Raw genomic sequence first — 17,022 nt, 5'->3', positions numbered from 1 at the left:
TTTTTTCAATTTTGCCTATATTAGTCTTTAAGCATCTCCCCTCCTCATTCTCCCATATAATATTAGCTAACCTATCTAATGGGTCTCTTGTCTATCCCACAGAGTATTTTATCCCCATGTTTGTTAGTTTTGTTTTAGGAATCAAATATGAAAATGTAGTCCTTAAAGTCTTTTTAGATTGGTGCAACAGCAACAAGGAACACAAATCTGCATATGTTCTCCAAAGTAAAGTTACATTCAACACATAACACTTCTTATTATAAAACCTATAATTGAAAATACTCTAGATCTTCTCCACCAAGCTAGGTTTGTAGGGTCCATTCACAGACCATTTAGTCCATGCTGAATCTGGAATAATTGCTAACATTTATTCTTACTATGTGCTATTCACAGAACTTCTTGGTTTTTCCTGGTAATGTCCTAAAAACAATCCCTCTGTTACATTTTAGCAAAAAGAGCTTGTTCACAACCATATTGAGGTTTTAGTTGTAAAGTCAGTCCTCACAAATAACTGGAAAGATAGTCTGTGCTTATGAATTAGAGAAATTAATATTGCTAAAATGCCCATACTTCCCAAAGCAATCCATAAGTTCAATGCCATCTCTATCAAAATTCCAATAACATTTTCCATAAATGTAGAACAAACAATCCCCAAACTTGTATAGAACCACAAAATACCCCAAAAAAAGCAATCTTGAAAAGAACACAGGTGGACTCATCATGCTTCCTGATTTCATACTCTATTACAAGGCTATAATAATCAAAATATAGATCAATGGAACAAAATACAGAACCCAGTAATAAGCTCATGTATATATGGGTGGTTAACTTACAACAAAGGAGGCAAGAATATACAATGGGGAAGGGGCAGTCTCTTCAATAAATGCTGTTGGGAAAACTGGACAGCCACATGCAAAAGAATAAAACTGAACCACTATCTTATGTAGCGGTTCTCAACCTGTGGGTCACGACCCCTTTGGGGGTAGAATGACCCTTTCACAGGGGTCACCTAAGACCATCAGAAAACAAAAAGATATTTACATTATGATTCATAACAGTAGCAAAATTACAGTTATAGAGTAGCAATGAAAATAATTTTATGGTTGGGGGTCACCACAACATGAGGAACTGTATTAAGGGGTCATGGCATTAGGAAGGTTGAGAACCGCTGATTATGCCATATACTAAAATCAACTCAAAATTGATTAAATATTTGAACATACACTTGAAACCATAAAACTTTAAGAAAACATAAGCAGTAAGCTCTTTGACATTGGTCTTAGCAATGATTTTTTTGGCTTTGACAACAAAAGCAAAAATAAAGAAGTGAGACTATATCAAACTAAAAAGCTTCTACACAGCAAAGAAAATCATCAATAAAATGAAAAGGCAACCTACCAAAGGGAGAAAATATTTGTAAATCATATATCTGATAAGGACTATTATCCAAAATACATAAAGAACTCATATAAATCAATAGCAAAAAAAAACCAAACAATCCAATTAAAAAATGAGCAGAGGATCTGAATAGACACTTTTCCAAAGAAGACATACAGATGGCCAACAGGTACATGAAAAGGTGCTCCACATCACCAGTCATCAGGGAAATGCATGTCAAAACCACAATGAGGTACCACCTCACACCTGTTAGAATGGCTATTATCTAAAAGACAAGAGGTAGGTGTTGAAAATGTGGAGAAAAGGGAACCCTTGTGCACTGTTTTTGGGGCTATAAATTGGTGCGGCCACTATGGAAAACTGTATGGAGGTAGGTTCCTCAAAAAATTAAAAATAGAACTACCATATAATCCACCAATTCCATTTTTGGGTATTTATCCAAAGAAAATGAAAACACTAACTGGAAAAGATATATGCACCCCCATGTTCATTGCAGCATTATTTACAATAGCCAAGACATGGAAGCAAACTACGTGTCCATTGATGGATGAATGGATAAAGAAAATGTGGTATATATGTATACACATATACAATGGAATATTATTTAGCCATAAAAAGGAAGGAAATCCTGCTATTTGTGACAACATGGATGGACCTTGAGGACATTATGCTAAGTGAAATAAGTCAGACAGAGAAAAACAAATATTGTATGATCTCATTTATAGGTGGAACCCCGCCCCCAAAAAAGAGCTCAGAGGTACTGAGAAAAGACTGGTAGTTTCCATAGATTGGGGTTGGAGGCTGGGAGAAATGGGTGAAGGGGGTCAAAGAGTAAAAACTTCCAGTTATAAGATAAGTAAGTCCTGGGGATGTAATGTAACAACATGGTGGCTATAGGTAACAATACTGTATTGTATATTTGAAAGTTGCTAAGAGAGTAGATCTTAGAAGTTCTCATCACAAGAAAAAAATTGTAACTATGTGTGGTAAAGGATTTTAAATAGACTTACTGTGGTGATCATTTTGCAATATATACAAATATCGAATCATGTTGTACACCTGAAACTACTATGTTATATGTCAATTATATCTCAATTAAAAAAGCCTGTTTCACTTAAAAATATCTTTGATGATACAGTAAAAAGTATTAATTTTATTAAATCTTGATCCTTAAGGACACAGCTTTTAAATAATCAGAGTGATGAAATGGAAAGTACATATAAAAGACTTCTACTGCACATTAAAATTCATAGTTCTCTTGAGGAAAACACTTGCATGATTGAATTGTGAGCTGAATTAACCTCCTCCACTCAGTAGAACACAATTTTACTTGAAAGAAGAAACTGATTTTTGAGCCTTATCTGTTTGGCAGATATTTTCTGGAAAGTGATTGATGTGAGTCTGTCACTTCAGAAAAACAATAGTTTTTGTTGCTAGTGATAAAATTCTCATTTTGAAACACTTGCATCTGCCACCATGAACTTGGCAGCATCCTAACACTTAAATCTAATAAGATTGTCAGTTAAAAAAAATACTAATACAGTTAGTTCTCTAAGAATGCTTTCACTTAAAAACTAATTTTTCATAAAACAGCCAAAAAATGCTTGAGGAAAGCATGTGATCTCAGTATGCTTCTTTTCCTCTCCCCTTCTGCTCCCCTTGTTAACTAATAAGTTCCTTATAAACAAGCACAAATTACACCTAACTGATTTTTTTTCTTGAATTATCAGGAAAAATCAAGAAGTCCTATGAATGGGCCCTGCAAACACAGCGTGGGAGCAGGAAATCTACAAAAGTCTTGTCTTACACAATACATTTTTTAAATGTTATGTGTGAAATGCAACTTTTACTTGCACAATACAGTAAGTGGCTGTCTCTATTTGGTTACTGCCTTGCACTTTAAAAACCCACAGAGGATGAAATTCTGTTCTCTCAGCCAAGAGTGTCTGCAAGACTATGATCACTCTCCCTTTTTTCTTCCAGAATATTTGAATCTGTTCACTGCAGCAAAGTTCCTGATCAAAAGAAAATGAAATAACTCACTATCTTACCCAAGCTATAATTGGATTTTTTTAAATGTTTACATAAACTGAATGTAGCATTGGCAAAAGAAAATTTTCTTAAAATCAATACTTCAAAAAATTATATTAACATCTGTTCAAATAATGTGTCTTTTAAAAAAGAATATTCATAGATTTCATAGATGGCTAAAGTCTCAGCTAAACATAAATTCACATATTTTATAACCTAGAGATAATACTGATTAAACCAATATCCATTCTGTAATCATCAACCTTAACTGTAACTAAGGTAGATTGATGGGGGAAGTTTGGATAGTTAAAAAAACAAAACAACAAAAAGAAACACTGATTAAGCAGCAAAAAGTCAGAGGTTAGCAGAACTCATCTTCACCCTCACTGAAGTTAGTACGAAATAATCATGAAAAGTGCTAAGATCAGAAAATTAACTTTCTCAATAACATGAGCAGCAGAGTTTGAAAATTAGATATTATCTAGAAAAATAAGAGCTCTTCAGCTTGTGCCCCTACCTCGAATGAAATCAAAGCTATTCTGCTAAAGCCCTAACGATAACGATGAGGGTACTGATGAACATCATCAGCAGCAATGTCATCATCATCATCATCAACTTATTAAGCTCTTACTCTGTGCCAGACACTGTTCTACCTTAGTGAAGACTATCAATAACCCCATTTTACAGATGGGGAAACCAAGGCACGGAGAAGTTAGCAACTTCCTCAAAAACACAGATTTAGTAAATGGGAAAGTTAAGATGAGAATCCATGCAGCCTGATTGTAGAGCCTATACTCATCACTTATACATTGTTCCTCTAGTTCTGAGAATGAGAACTCCAGTGAGAATGTAAGACTGTAAGCTAGTTGATTGAATATCATATATGATTGAAAGCTATGAGAAGATACTGTATAATGAACAACATTCTCTACAACATCCTTACAGCATGTGTGACAGCTTGCCGAGGTACTTATGATATCCTTCTAAATGTAAATGACAAAAGGAAGTGTGAAGTCTACTTCTGTGGACCCATATGCCCTTCAAGATAAACTGATTTGAAAATCCCCTTAGTATCTGACTCATTACACAAGTCATGTTAGATGAACATCTACCCTAAAGGATGATTTGGTTTTGAATAGTTGATTTAGAATCCTCCATTCTGAAGGCAATTAGATGGTAGGTCAGTTGTGAGTACCACTCCTAGTTTGTTGCAATGAAGTCATGCCATCTGAATATTTATCTTTATATTCTCTACAGTCGCGGTAAAGAAAGAAGACAGATGAAGAGCATCAAAAAAGTAGTATCAATTCATTAGCATAATGAATAGCAGTTAAGAAGAAGAAAGGATCAGAACACATCCTGTTCTATCCCTCAGGATACTAGTATTCACTCATACAAAAGACAGTCTTGCTGACTGTCCACCTCATGGTTACTGGAAAGTAGGGGCTGTGAAGGTAAACAGCAACCAGTGGGTTGCATGTGTTAATTAAGTGGATGGGGGGAATCCTATCACAATGTACACATTTATAAAATCACCACACTATACATTTCAAGTGTCTTACAATTTTGTCAATTATACCTGAATAAAGCTGCAAAAATCCAAAAGACAAAAGCAGTGACTGGTGGGAACCCAGCTTGCTGTCATGACATTGCTGACAAGCTGTGTGCCCTGGGACCCTGGGGTGGCACGGGGATGTTCCTCGGTGAAAAGGCCCTCCAACCCTTTCATCTAAATACCTGTTTTATATTTTGAGGATTCTGAATAAGTATCTGTCTGAAAGAAAGAGCTCTGCTACTTTAAAAAAGTTCAAAATCACCACTTTACCATATTTTCAAACTCTTTGGAGATATTGTTTGGCTTGTTCATTAGATCTAAAATCATCAGAAATAAAAATCTTTTCTACCAAATTTTACAATACAAATAATTATATAAAAATTATTTGAGTGTCAACTACCTGCCAAACAATATACCGTATTTGCCGGCGTATAAGACGATTTTTTGGCCCTGAAAAATATGCCTCTAAGTGGGGGGTCGTCTTATACGCCAGGTACACTTCAGATAGACTGCCCATAGTGCTTGCCCCGTGCCATAGTGGCCTCCCGATGCCCGCCCACTTCATTCCACATACCGTTCAGGCATCAGCAGCGCTGCTGGGTGTATGCTCGGCTGTTATGCGATTTTGCTGTTATGGTAATTCGGGTTACCGTATATTTCTTTACATATTATGCATTGAAGATTCGCGATTTTGCGCTATCATGGTGCCTGTTAGAATGTTGAAGAGCTCGCACTTGCGCACTAGTGAGGTCCCAGGGAGATGCTGATGCAAGGGTGGACCAGACTGCTATAGTGACAGGGCGGGCAAACAGGGAGCAGGGACCAATCAAATCAGGCTTTGTATACAGCCAACAGCCAACCACAATACTGCACCATTGTACAGTACAGCATAGAAAATGTCGACCAGTCAAACCCCTATCATCCCTATCATGGCACCAGCCAAAAGAAAGAAGTATGATGCAAATTTTAAACTGAAAGTTATAAACTTTGCTAAGGAAAATAATAATTGTGCTGCTGCAAGACAATATGGAGTAACAGAAAAGATGGTTCGGGACTGGAAATCAAATGAGAAAGCATTAAAGAGTATGCCAAGGGGTAAGTGTGCATTAAGAAGAGGCACCCCACACTGGCCAGAACTCGAAAAACATGTAGCAGACATGGTGGCTCAACATCGCCAAAACGGTTATGTGGTGACACGAAATACAATACGCTTGTTTGCACTTCAGTGGGCCAAATCAAATCTGATATTGTTTTACCTTTTATTTGGTGTGTGGAAGGTGTGCGGAAGAGGGGGTAGTCTTATACGGCGAGTATATAACAAACTCTGTATTTTGAGTGGAAATGTTAGGGGGTCGTCTTATACGCCCAGTCGTCTTATATGCCGGCAAATACAGTATTAGACACTTGCTCTGAGTATAAAGTATTAACTGTAGTATTACTTACATACACACACATGCCACTGCTTAACTACAGCATACTAAGCATCATACTACTGTGTACCAAAAAGAATCAACAAGTATAAAATTAATTCCTACCAATAAATTTTCCTTAAAGTCAAAATCCAGCTACCCCATTTCTATTTTAGCTCCTGGTCCTATAGATGTGACATAAACCAAACAGTTATTCAGGTTGCTTCCTTTATCAATACCTGGTTTTACCTTTTGTTTCAGCACCATAATATCTGACACGGTTGCATTTTATGTGGAAGGCCAGATCTTAAGACATTAACTTACCAAAATGGTCTGAAGGAAGATCTCATACTGTCGCACATTATATAGTGCTTCTTTTAACATATATGACTGCAGTTCCATACTCATGAGTGGGTTCTCTGTTACTTTCTCAAGGATGGCCGTGTAGCGGTAAGCCAGGTCCTGGGCAATCTGAAGTTGGGAATCAATATGCTGAGTGGTGGCTGGAATTGCTTCACGGAGAATAGCTGGCACTGTTTTTAAAGGCATATTAAGAGAGACATGAAGAGGGCCAGCCGAGTGGCTAGGTTGGTTAAGCGTTGGCTTAAGAGCATGAGCTCTGAGCAACAGGGCCACTAGTTCGATTCCCACATGGGCCAGTGACACTGCGCCCAAGCTGAGCTGTCGCTGAGCTGCCAACAGATGGCAGGATGGCTCAGCTGGAGTAACAACAAGATTGCCTGTTTGATGGTGGGCTATGCCCACCCACAACTAAGACTGAACTTGGCACCTTGAGCTGCCGCCTGGATGGCTCAGTGGACAGAGCGTGCGCTCTTAACAACAAGGCTACTGGTTCAACTCCTGCATAGGATTGTGGCTATACCCACCCGCAACTAAGATTGAAAACAGTACCTTGAGCTTAGAGGCCAGGAGCTGCTGACGGGAAGCCAGATGGTGACTGGCGCCCTCCACAACGAAGACTGAAGAACAACAACTTGGCTGGTCCCCTTCCCCGATTCCCCAACACTGTTCCCCTTCCCCAATTCCCCAAAAAAATCTTTAAGAGAGAGAGAGAGAGAGAGAGAGAGAGAGAGAGAGAGAGAGAGAGAGAGAGAGAGAGAGACANAGAGAGAGAGAGAGAGAGAGAGAGAGAGAGACATGAAGAAATTTACAAAGAATTAAAACGAAAAAGCCTAGAAAGTGATATTTCAGCATTTAGTTTTTTTCTCAACCAAATTAATAATAATGAGGTATGTATTTCATGGGTCCCACACCATGAAAAAAGAATCCAAAAAAAGAAGAAAAAAAAAAGATGGTCTAAACAAAAGATATTGACAGAACAATAATGAAAAGGTAGAGCATATCAGCTTTTGTCACTAAAAGACAGAAGTGCCTAAAGAATTGATAGCCTTCGGTATTATGTGCTATTGACCAGGGGTCTCTGGAAAAGCCACTCTATTTCTCCTTCTGTTTAATCTTTTCTATTTGTAAGAAGAAGGCGTAGGGGGAAGGGGAGAGGAAAGAGGAGAAAAAAGAGAATAAGAGAAGTGTCCAACTTAAGAAACTCATCAGGATAGTGAAAAATAACAGAATAGTCTAACAAGATAGGGAACATTATGAAGAATGGGAATTTAACTTTTTGAAAGAGTTTTTAAAATGCAATAAGTTACCCAATTGTACTAGATCAGTGGATCAGTGATCTCGTAAAAGACACTAACCCCTTATCAGTGGGCCTATATGTGCACCAAACTCATAAGGAAGTTACTTCTACTGGTAGGTCCTTGACTACATATTTCATGAGTACTTTCAAACTTACAGATAGTGAATGTATTAAGTCTATTACAGCATAGTAAATGCTCCAGAATTTACAGAGTAGCAGATATCTCCTCTTGGACCTTTTCATTCCATTAACTACATCAGCAACTGTTTTCTTTTCAGGGTAATTTTTTATTTTTTAAATTACTGAGTTTTACTCCCTTTTCGTTATTTGGAGCAAAGTATATGAAGCTCAATGAATGGGACAGGGGCTGGCTTCTGGGCAGGCCCCCTCATTCCTTTCCCATAAAATTTAAAGTCTTGCTCCAGCAAAATTAAAAATTACTATACATTGTAGTTGTAACTAAGGTACAAAACTGCAAATCTTAAATCTAAGAATGCTAGTAGTGTGCTGGGTAGTATTTTCTTCACTGTGCAAGTTAAAATTTAAACCTACATAACTTACAGAATTAACCTAATGATATACCTACAGTCATCAATGCCTTCTCCTCCCTTTCCACAGTCCTGGTTAAACAAACGAATTCCAGTAACAAGCATGGAGAGGTCTTTCAGCTGGCGTTCTTTGTTCTTCTTAGAAAGAGTTAGAAATGTCCCAAGCTCAGCCTGAGGGAAAACACTCTGTAGGGCAGCTAAAACAAATCACAAAAAGGACAACAAAATGATAGAATAAAAATAGCAGAGCTTAAATCACATGTTTCTTCCAGCAAAAGTTAAAAGGCCTGTCTTTTACTTATATGACTTTAAATTTCTGATACCTGATTACAGAATACACAGCAAAATTTACCATATCAAAGCTGGGCTGGGCTGGCTAAGCGGCTCAGTTGGTTAAGAGCTTGCTCAAGAGTGCAAGCTCTGAGCAACAGCAGTTTGATTCCCAGCCTGAGCTGAGCTGCAGCTGAGCTGCCAACAGGTGGCAGGATGGTTCAGCTAAAAAAAAAAAAAAAGCTGGGCTACTGAAATAATGCCATTGCCTTGTGTCTATTTTTAATAATTAAGCATCCATCAGTAATTTTTGGCAATGGGCATTAAAACAAGGTTTCTAATTACTCTGAGTAGGAAAAAAAATGATGCTTTAAAATAATTATGGAAGAAAGCCATAGGAAGGTTAGAGATATTGCCTATTTCTTGTCTTAAAGTATGAAAGTAGGCAAGTATTTCCTGAGGATAAAACAGTGTCCTTTTCCATCATCTGCTTTAGGTGACAGACTCAACTCTTTCATCAATGCAAAATATCCCTTTCCAGTGGTCCCCATTACCCAATCAGCCTGGTACCCTTAATCATACTGCCAATTTTCTCTCATGAGGAGTAATAGATCCCCAAATATGTACAGCTCTACGAAATCTAACAATATTCACTTTCCAGAGGTGCTACTTGAGTTTTAGAGTTGATACTCAGTGTAAAAGGAGTCTGGGTAAGTTTTAACCACTTACATATGCTGATTTTTTTTTTCAGATGAAAAGGAAACTTCAATCTTCAATACATGTAATTTAACACATTTTATAATATTCAATGTTCATATATTCTCACTTATGGAATGGCAAATGTGTGTATTTTTTACCTGTTGCCTCTCTGACAATCTTGATATCTGTAGGGGATCCAAGCCCAGAGCGCAGTAACATATAGCTGACAACCTTTCGGTAGAGGCTTTCCAATTCTTCTCGAGCACATGCTCTGTTATCTGTAATCTCTCTGAGAACAGAGCCTAATCTAGACTCCAGGACCCGGTGATGTTCTTCGAGAAATTCCTCTAAAATTGACAAAGGACAATGATCCATATATTTGATACTTAGAATTATCACATAAGAAAGTAGGACCAGAGAAAAAAATGGCTTGGGTATGGCAATTCTATTGCATGAAACCAAGTATTTTCTTAAGATGTCATAATAAACAGTGGCCAGCAGGTAGCCTCAAGACAAATATTTAGTGGTAAAGATTTATTACAGCAATTTAAATGGTGTACTTGTCAAAACACATAAGACTTTAAATAGACAACCCAAATACTAATATCAGAGGGCTACAACTTCCCAATTAAGCAGAAAGCATACAGACAATTCATAATATGTATTATAAACATGTATAGTATAAATATGTGTACAATATACATATGTTATATGTAAGCACATATAGTATACACATTAATGTAGTGAAAATATTCCTGTTCAATTATGTGTATTTCTATCTTAGTTCTAGATAAATTTCCTCTGAATAGCATTACTGATAATACAATGTTTCATCAAGAACTGTATCCCTCTCCCTTCTTCCTGTGATACAATGAGGTTTAGGCTTAATTGTGGTGGAAGCCACAATTTACCAGCAGCACAATTCTTGGAACTAACTCAACAAAACACCTCATTTTACTATTATGATAATTAACATACTAAGCATGCACAGTTCATACCTATAATCTTACCACAAAAACAGCAGAACATTTTTCAATTAAAAAATATAAATTATGTCATCAATTCCATGATTAGTTTTGCTTAAAAATTTCATTATTGTTCAACAAAAAAAGCAAGATATATAATTTTACATATGTAGCATAACTGAAAGTTCAGTATATACAGGGAAAAAAAAGACAATGGAAATTACCAAATGGTTAATAACGATTACATTACAGCAGGGTAGTGTATAAAGGAATTCATTTTCCTTTTTCTCTTGTCTTCCAGTTTTTCTCTGATGTATGCAAGAAACTATTTACATAAGTAAATATGTTCTTAAATTTACCATTATTCATTTCATTTTTGGGTAGTTACATAATCTAGGTAAGCATTATGAGTTAATATAAATAAACAAGGGACAAAAAAATCAGCAAATTAATTTAAAAAATCAGCAACTTCTAACTTCAATGGACTGGTTGTTTTAATTTATAATTATTATGTATTAGTGATATAACTGTTAAAACACAATAGACTTGGAAACATAATTATTATGGGCATACTTAGAATTGGTGTTTTTCTCATTTAGCATTTCCAACATTCTTCAAAATTGGAAAAAAAATTCAAAAGATAGACCAGAAAATGAAATTGTTCATTGACAATCAAATGAAGTCCTTGTTACCTTAAATACAATATGAATCTTTTTAAAACGCATATCACAATAGCTATGTTATGTTACCTCGACTTGTATAATTCATGTCAAAGTAGACTTGCATCTTAATGGTGTCCAAGGATGGATTTTTACTGTCCAATAGCCGACTCACACAAAGCTAGAAAAGAATACCCCATGAATGCTTCTAGTTATAGTTTCTGAAATGATCAGAAGTATTTTCTAAAGTTATTTTCAAAAATAAAGGGAAACATCAAAGCAATAGTCTCTGATATTTCTCCACCAATAACCCCTCTTATTATTATTTTCTCTTTGAGGACTTCATGATCTGTAATTTACCCAACCAACATTTATTAAGTGATGTTATTTCCCCTGAGTTAACCAATATCACCATACCCAGGTGGCTAACAGTCTAGTTGAAAGCAAGGCACTTAACATTTTGATTAGTCTATGCAGTCTAAATGTTCCATGAAGCTTAAACTCCTGTCTAGAGCTTTTCTAGAGTTCCTCATTCCTATTTATTTGAGCCTTAAACAACACTCCTTCTTAGCTGATGCTAGAGGTCACAAGCATTTTATGAAAAGCTCTGCTCACAAAATTTCTCTGGCTCTGCCTTCAGTTTCAAAATTGCTTCCTCTGCTCTGTTTTCTCTTATTCCCCACCCCCAACCCCCCATGAATGACTCATGCCCCTGCTCTGCTCTGCCCCTTTAGATTAGATGATCAACATGAATTTTTATTTTCTTCTCTCCTCTCCTCTCCTCTCCACCCCTCCACCCCACTCTTTCCTGTCTCACACCTTAGGTTTTATATCTTTAATATACCCTCACCCCACCTCCTCAGCACCAATCCTGCCTTGCTGGGCCACCTGTGGGCCTGTATCCCTCCAGGTGCAGAAGTACTGTTCCAAACACAGAGTTCACAAAGATTAGCTCATCCACGTGATTTTTAATTGAGAAAAAAAGGAAATAAACTTTGTCACTTGAATTATGATATACATTTATAGTTAGTATTCCTGTCACATTAAAGGTACATTGAGCTTGTTTTCCCAACTTTGTTGAATTACAGGAAAAAAGAAAAACTTCTTGAGCCATGAAAAGGAGAAAAACTTATTTTCTGTTCCTCCTTGATTCTCCTCCATGGCTTTCCAATAAAATTGCTGACTGTCAGTCATTTCTCCTATTGCTAAGAATGGATGTTATACCACATTTAAAATCAGCATGGAGAGACACAGCTCTAGGCTGCCCTGGAGAATCGTGGCGTCTCTACCGCACAGTCATCCTAACATATTCCCCGGCTCAGGCTTCCAAAGCTTTTCCTGACCCCTCCAGCATCTGCAACCAGACCTGTGCTCCACCATGTGAATTGCTGTGAGGCAAGATGGGGATGATAAAAATTTTCTCTATCATTTGTTAGAACCCAGAAAATATCCATATACAAGTTTGGGAAAACTGTATAAAGTCTTTTGTGTAGAGGAGGGAATTAAAATCATTAGGCCAAGGAGAAATAAAAATGTTGAATTTTTAGGAAATATGTTTAGGAATATTTAGAAAATAAATATTTAAGCACCTAAATCCAGTGAGTCAAACTTAAAACATATGAAAACATTAATGATGTCTAAAGTTCCTGCCTTCTCTAGTTTTTAAAACTGGTTTTCAGGCACATCTACTTGATTTCTAACTATGAATTATTTTAATTTGGCTTCAATTTTTCCTTTAGAATTGAAAAATAGAAATTACACTGAAGCAATGATATGAATTTTAATGTAGTACTATGTAACTTTAGAGTATATGACAAAGCAGTTAAAATGTTCTCAATGTAACATTAGTTTACTAACAAGATGTCTCTAAAATACTGTGGCCGACACTGCTACCAGCCAGTATCACACCCCTTCTTTCTTACTAGTAAAGCCCCGTTTTGGATTGGGGCAAAGATTTGTTCAATTAAAAAAGAAGAAGAAAAATCAATGTCCCAGGCTCACTTGCAATATCATTCTGGTCAATAAATGTAAGCGGATAGGCGGGATAGAAAGTGAGAGACCCAATTGTTCCTCCCACCCCCATACCTGCCTCAAAGTGAAATTCCATCTTGCCACCATGGGATGAAATCCATAATCACACTGGTGACCCAGGAAGCCAGGAGAAACAGCCTATGTACCTCTGGACTTTGTTTTATGAGGAAAAGAATAAATTCTTTATTTGTTTGCAACACCATTTGGTGGGTTTTTGTTTCGTGGAGCTGAAGGAAATAACACGCTGTATTTAGAATGGCAAATAAATATTTCAAAATTTGAGAATTGTTGGATAATCACCTTAACAAGTTTCTGCACATCACTTTTTATAAGGGTTCTATCCATGTTAAAGCCATTACTTGGATCCAGGACAACAGCTTTCACCTGAGAGTAGGAAAGAGTCCATTAAATAATTTTATTTCATATTATTATGAAATTAGTTTAATACATTTTCATTTTATAAGCATCTGCCTCTTGATTACTCAGGAGATAATTATTCAGCTGATTTTCTTATTACCCAGCCATCAGCATCTTCATTAGAGGTTGAAGAAAGGAAGCAGTAACCATCAAATTTGAATATGTGCTAGAAAAATTATATGGAGAAATATGTTGAAAGCAATGGCTAGATTTTAGATTGGTAAACTATTTGAATATTATTATTGTGTATTGTTAAATCAAAAGAAAAAATCGAGAGAACAAAGCAATGAGTAATTTTTTAAGTGAACAAAAATAGACGTTAAAAAAACTCCAAGGGCCTGCAGAGTGGCTCAGTTGGTTAAGAGTTGGCTTGGGAGTGCGAGATCTGAGCAGCAGGGCCACTGGTTCGGTTCCCACATGGGGGTCAGTGTCACTGCACCCTCTACAGCTAAGATTGTGAACAACAGCTCGACCTAGAGCTGGGTTGCCGTGAATGGCCGGTGCGGCAGAGGGTGCAACCTCTGCTGCAGCTGGTTGCAGTGGGCTGCCATGAGAGGCCAGCAGCCAGCGTGAGTGGCTGTCCAATGGCCAGTGACCGACTGCCTCACCCGGAAAGAGCACGATGATCATAACAACAACATGGGCCAGTGAAGCAGGATCCTCCACAACTAGACTGAAGAACAAAAGGACAGCAACTTGTCTGTTCCCCCACCCCCAAATCCCCAATTAAAAAAAAAAAACAAAAACTCCAATACAACATTACTGATGTTTCTAAAACTCATCAAGATCTTCTAAATCAGTCTCTATTAGTCTAGAACTGATATGTCTTATAGACTTTTAAAAAATATTTTTTGCTAACTGGTCCAATGACATCAGTATGTTTTCAACTGAATAACATTTAGGAAAGCTTTACCGAATTTTAAGAGGAAAATGGGCACCGCTTAACATTTTTTAATAAAGCAGTAATTTACAAAAATATTCATTCTTACCATAAAAGCAACCAGAGTTTCAGAAACAATCTCTCCATGGGCTGCACATTCTTGTCCTATTTCTCGAATGATATTCTTTATAACACTTTCTGCCTGCGTGGGAGGCATTCTAACAAAATAAAACAATAGTTATTTTTTTCAAATTGTATTTATATTTTTTCTTCTTTAGATTTCTCCACTATTTCATTTGTAAAGTCATAATATAATTTATTAACTTTAGTACTTAGCATTGAGGCCCCCCTCATGTTTTCACTGGTTAGTTTTAGATTTATCAAAATTAAGGACTTTATTGATGCAGAGAGAGCAATTGGGATTTCAAATGATTGAAACATCTCTTTATTTAAATGATGGCGGCTACCAAAAGCACTTTATATCATGATATTTTTTAATTTAAAAACAAGTATGGGGGGAGGGTTGTAGAATTAACGAGAAACCCTACCCCATCTGTGTAGGTGGCAGAGAACGGCTTGAAAAAGAAAATTTTTATTCCACCATATTTACTAAATGACTTTTCATATTGTAGGACTCTTGGAAAACAATTCTTGCTCAGATCTAAATTATCTTTCCTGCACATTCAAGTTGGAGTTTAGGCTCTTAATTAAAAATATAAAAGCAAAACACCAAAATATATTGTGAGAGTCATGCGTCATGGGGAAAAAAATGAACTTCTGGCTATTAATTCCATTATAAACCAGGATAAGGTGGTAGGTTTTAATGTTTATGGAGTTGCCTCATTTTCCTGAGTATCAGTAACTGAGCACAGGGGAACTTAGCGTGTAGAGAACAAGAAAGGCCATTCCAGGTAGATAACGCTAACTCTCAGCATTATTAGTGTTCAGGCAAGATAGCAGTTGGCATTTTGTCCAGTAGAACCAGACTGGCTGCCATACACTGTGACCCGACCATTTCCTAGCTGAGACCTTGGACATTTGCTTTACCTCTCTGCAAGGCGGTTTCCTTATCTGAACACACAGATACGATTACTATCTTCTTCTCAGAGTCGTTTCGAGGACTGAGTTTTATATATTCAGTGGTTAAAATAATTTATATACTTATATATTTAGTGGCATAAAGTTCTTAAAATAGCAGCTTGTAACAAGCACCGTTAGCCGCGCGTTTGTGCGCATGTCCGTGTCTTTGTGTGCGCGAGCGCGCGCGCGAGCGCCGTCAGGTTCCCTGCATTGGGTCGCTACTGACTCCCCTCAATACCTTCCCCGCCCCACTCTCTGAAGCACTAAATCTTCCGAGTTTTGGCCTTTTGGGGTGCCAGCGCCGCGGAGCAGAGGCAGGAAGGGGAATTAGAGGTCTGACCTGCGAACCTGGGCGCCTCCAAACCGAAGTGACCGCTGATTCCGCTCAGCGGCCGCGCAGCGGGAGGAGTCCTGACTAACAGTTAAGACTCCACCAGATTAGACCGGATCCTCCAGCGGCCGGGGCTCTGCCCGCCGCCCCACGCTCGCCTTTTTGCGGGGTACACCTCCGGTTCAAGGGCGTGGAGCCCCGGGTGGGATGACATTGGCCGGAATCGAGAAGAGTCGTGTCTATCCGACACTACTCCGGGATCTTTGCCCAGGCCTTCAGGGCAGCTCGGCGCTCTCCGCAGCGGTCGCGTAACCATGGCGATCGAATGCTAGAGACCGAAGGGGGTGGGGCCGTGGTGTGGGCGGGGCCAACCTTGAGAGTCTTTCCCCGAAGGATGGGCGGGAAGAACTTTAAAAACCAAACAAAAAACACAGAGGCCCAAACCCCAGGCAGAGAAGGGCAGGTTCACTACACCGCAAGGTTAAGAGTGACAAACACAAGATTTCTTAAACAAGAGTATTAACTTGCTAGAGTGGGAACCTATAGGCATTTAAAAAAAGGAGGGTCTTTGGGAGGCAGGAGCCAGTTCGGAGAGGATGGGAAAACCGAGAGGTTGTATCGTTGAGAAATGGAGTTCATATGAAAGTATCTGATATTAAAACACAAAAGTAAAAAGGACCAAAGTTTAATTTCATGTGCTGTTGTCAAAGGAAGTCCGTAACAGGATGATCCAAGATGTCAGAGGAGAAAACTGAACATTCAAGGAGCCCATGATAATGACACATCCTTGTCAGGAGTTGGCAAATTGAGGTTTTGTACTTTAACATTAATGTTCTTTAGGCCAGCAACATGAAAGTGTAAAACAGGATTCAACTGACATTAGAAGCAGGACATCAAACAACAACGTCTTGTTTTTTGACCACTGTCAGTAATTTTTCTCAAATTGCAAACAAATATACAGAATATACTTTGCGTCAGGACATTCCCAGATTACTACAAAATAAATTAACACAAAAATACGCAAGTCATAGTATGAAAGTATTTTATTTATTTTTCCCTTCTAGAAAATGTTCCTGGAATGTGGATGAA

The 17,022-nt window shown here is 37.7% G+C and overlaps 1 protein-coding gene across 3 annotated transcripts in view; it reads right to left on the bottom strand.

Annotated features, from left to right (window-relative positions):
- Positions 1-16,241, bottom strand: part of CFAP206 (cilia and flagella associated protein 206) — a 31,566-nt gene extending 15,325 nt beyond the window's left edge. For 2 of the 3 annotated variants that reach the window (XM_019661709.1, XM_019661711.1), the window contains exons 1-7: positions 15,943-16,241; positions 14,632-14,740; positions 13,526-13,609; positions 11,285-11,375; positions 9,729-9,917; positions 8,640-8,798; positions 6,718-6,926 (exon numbers count right to left, since the gene is read on the bottom strand). In XM_019661709.1, coding sequence (XP_019517254.1) covers positions 6,718-6,926; positions 8,640-8,798; positions 9,729-9,917; positions 11,285-11,375; positions 13,526-13,609; positions 14,632-14,739 — 840 coding nt within the window. In that variant the 5' untranslated portion in view covers position 14,740; positions 15,943-16,241. Of the gene's footprint in view, positions 1-6,717; positions 6,927-8,639; positions 8,799-9,728; positions 9,918-11,284; positions 11,376-13,279; positions 13,503-13,525; positions 13,610-14,631; positions 14,741-15,942 lie in introns of those variants that run through there. The other variant, XM_019661710.1, reaches the window with a different exon arrangement.
- Between the last annotated feature and the right edge of the window lie 781 nt (positions 16,242-17,022).

This window comes from Hipposideros armiger, unplaced genomic scaffold (genome assembly GCF_001890085.2).
Source record: "Hipposideros armiger isolate ML-2016 unplaced genomic scaffold, ASM189008v1 scaffold_358, whole genome shotgun sequence".
NCBI lineage: Eukaryota > Metazoa > Chordata > Mammalia > Chiroptera > Hipposideridae > Hipposideros > Hipposideros armiger.
This window is presented reverse-complemented; position numbering and strand designations above follow the sequence as displayed.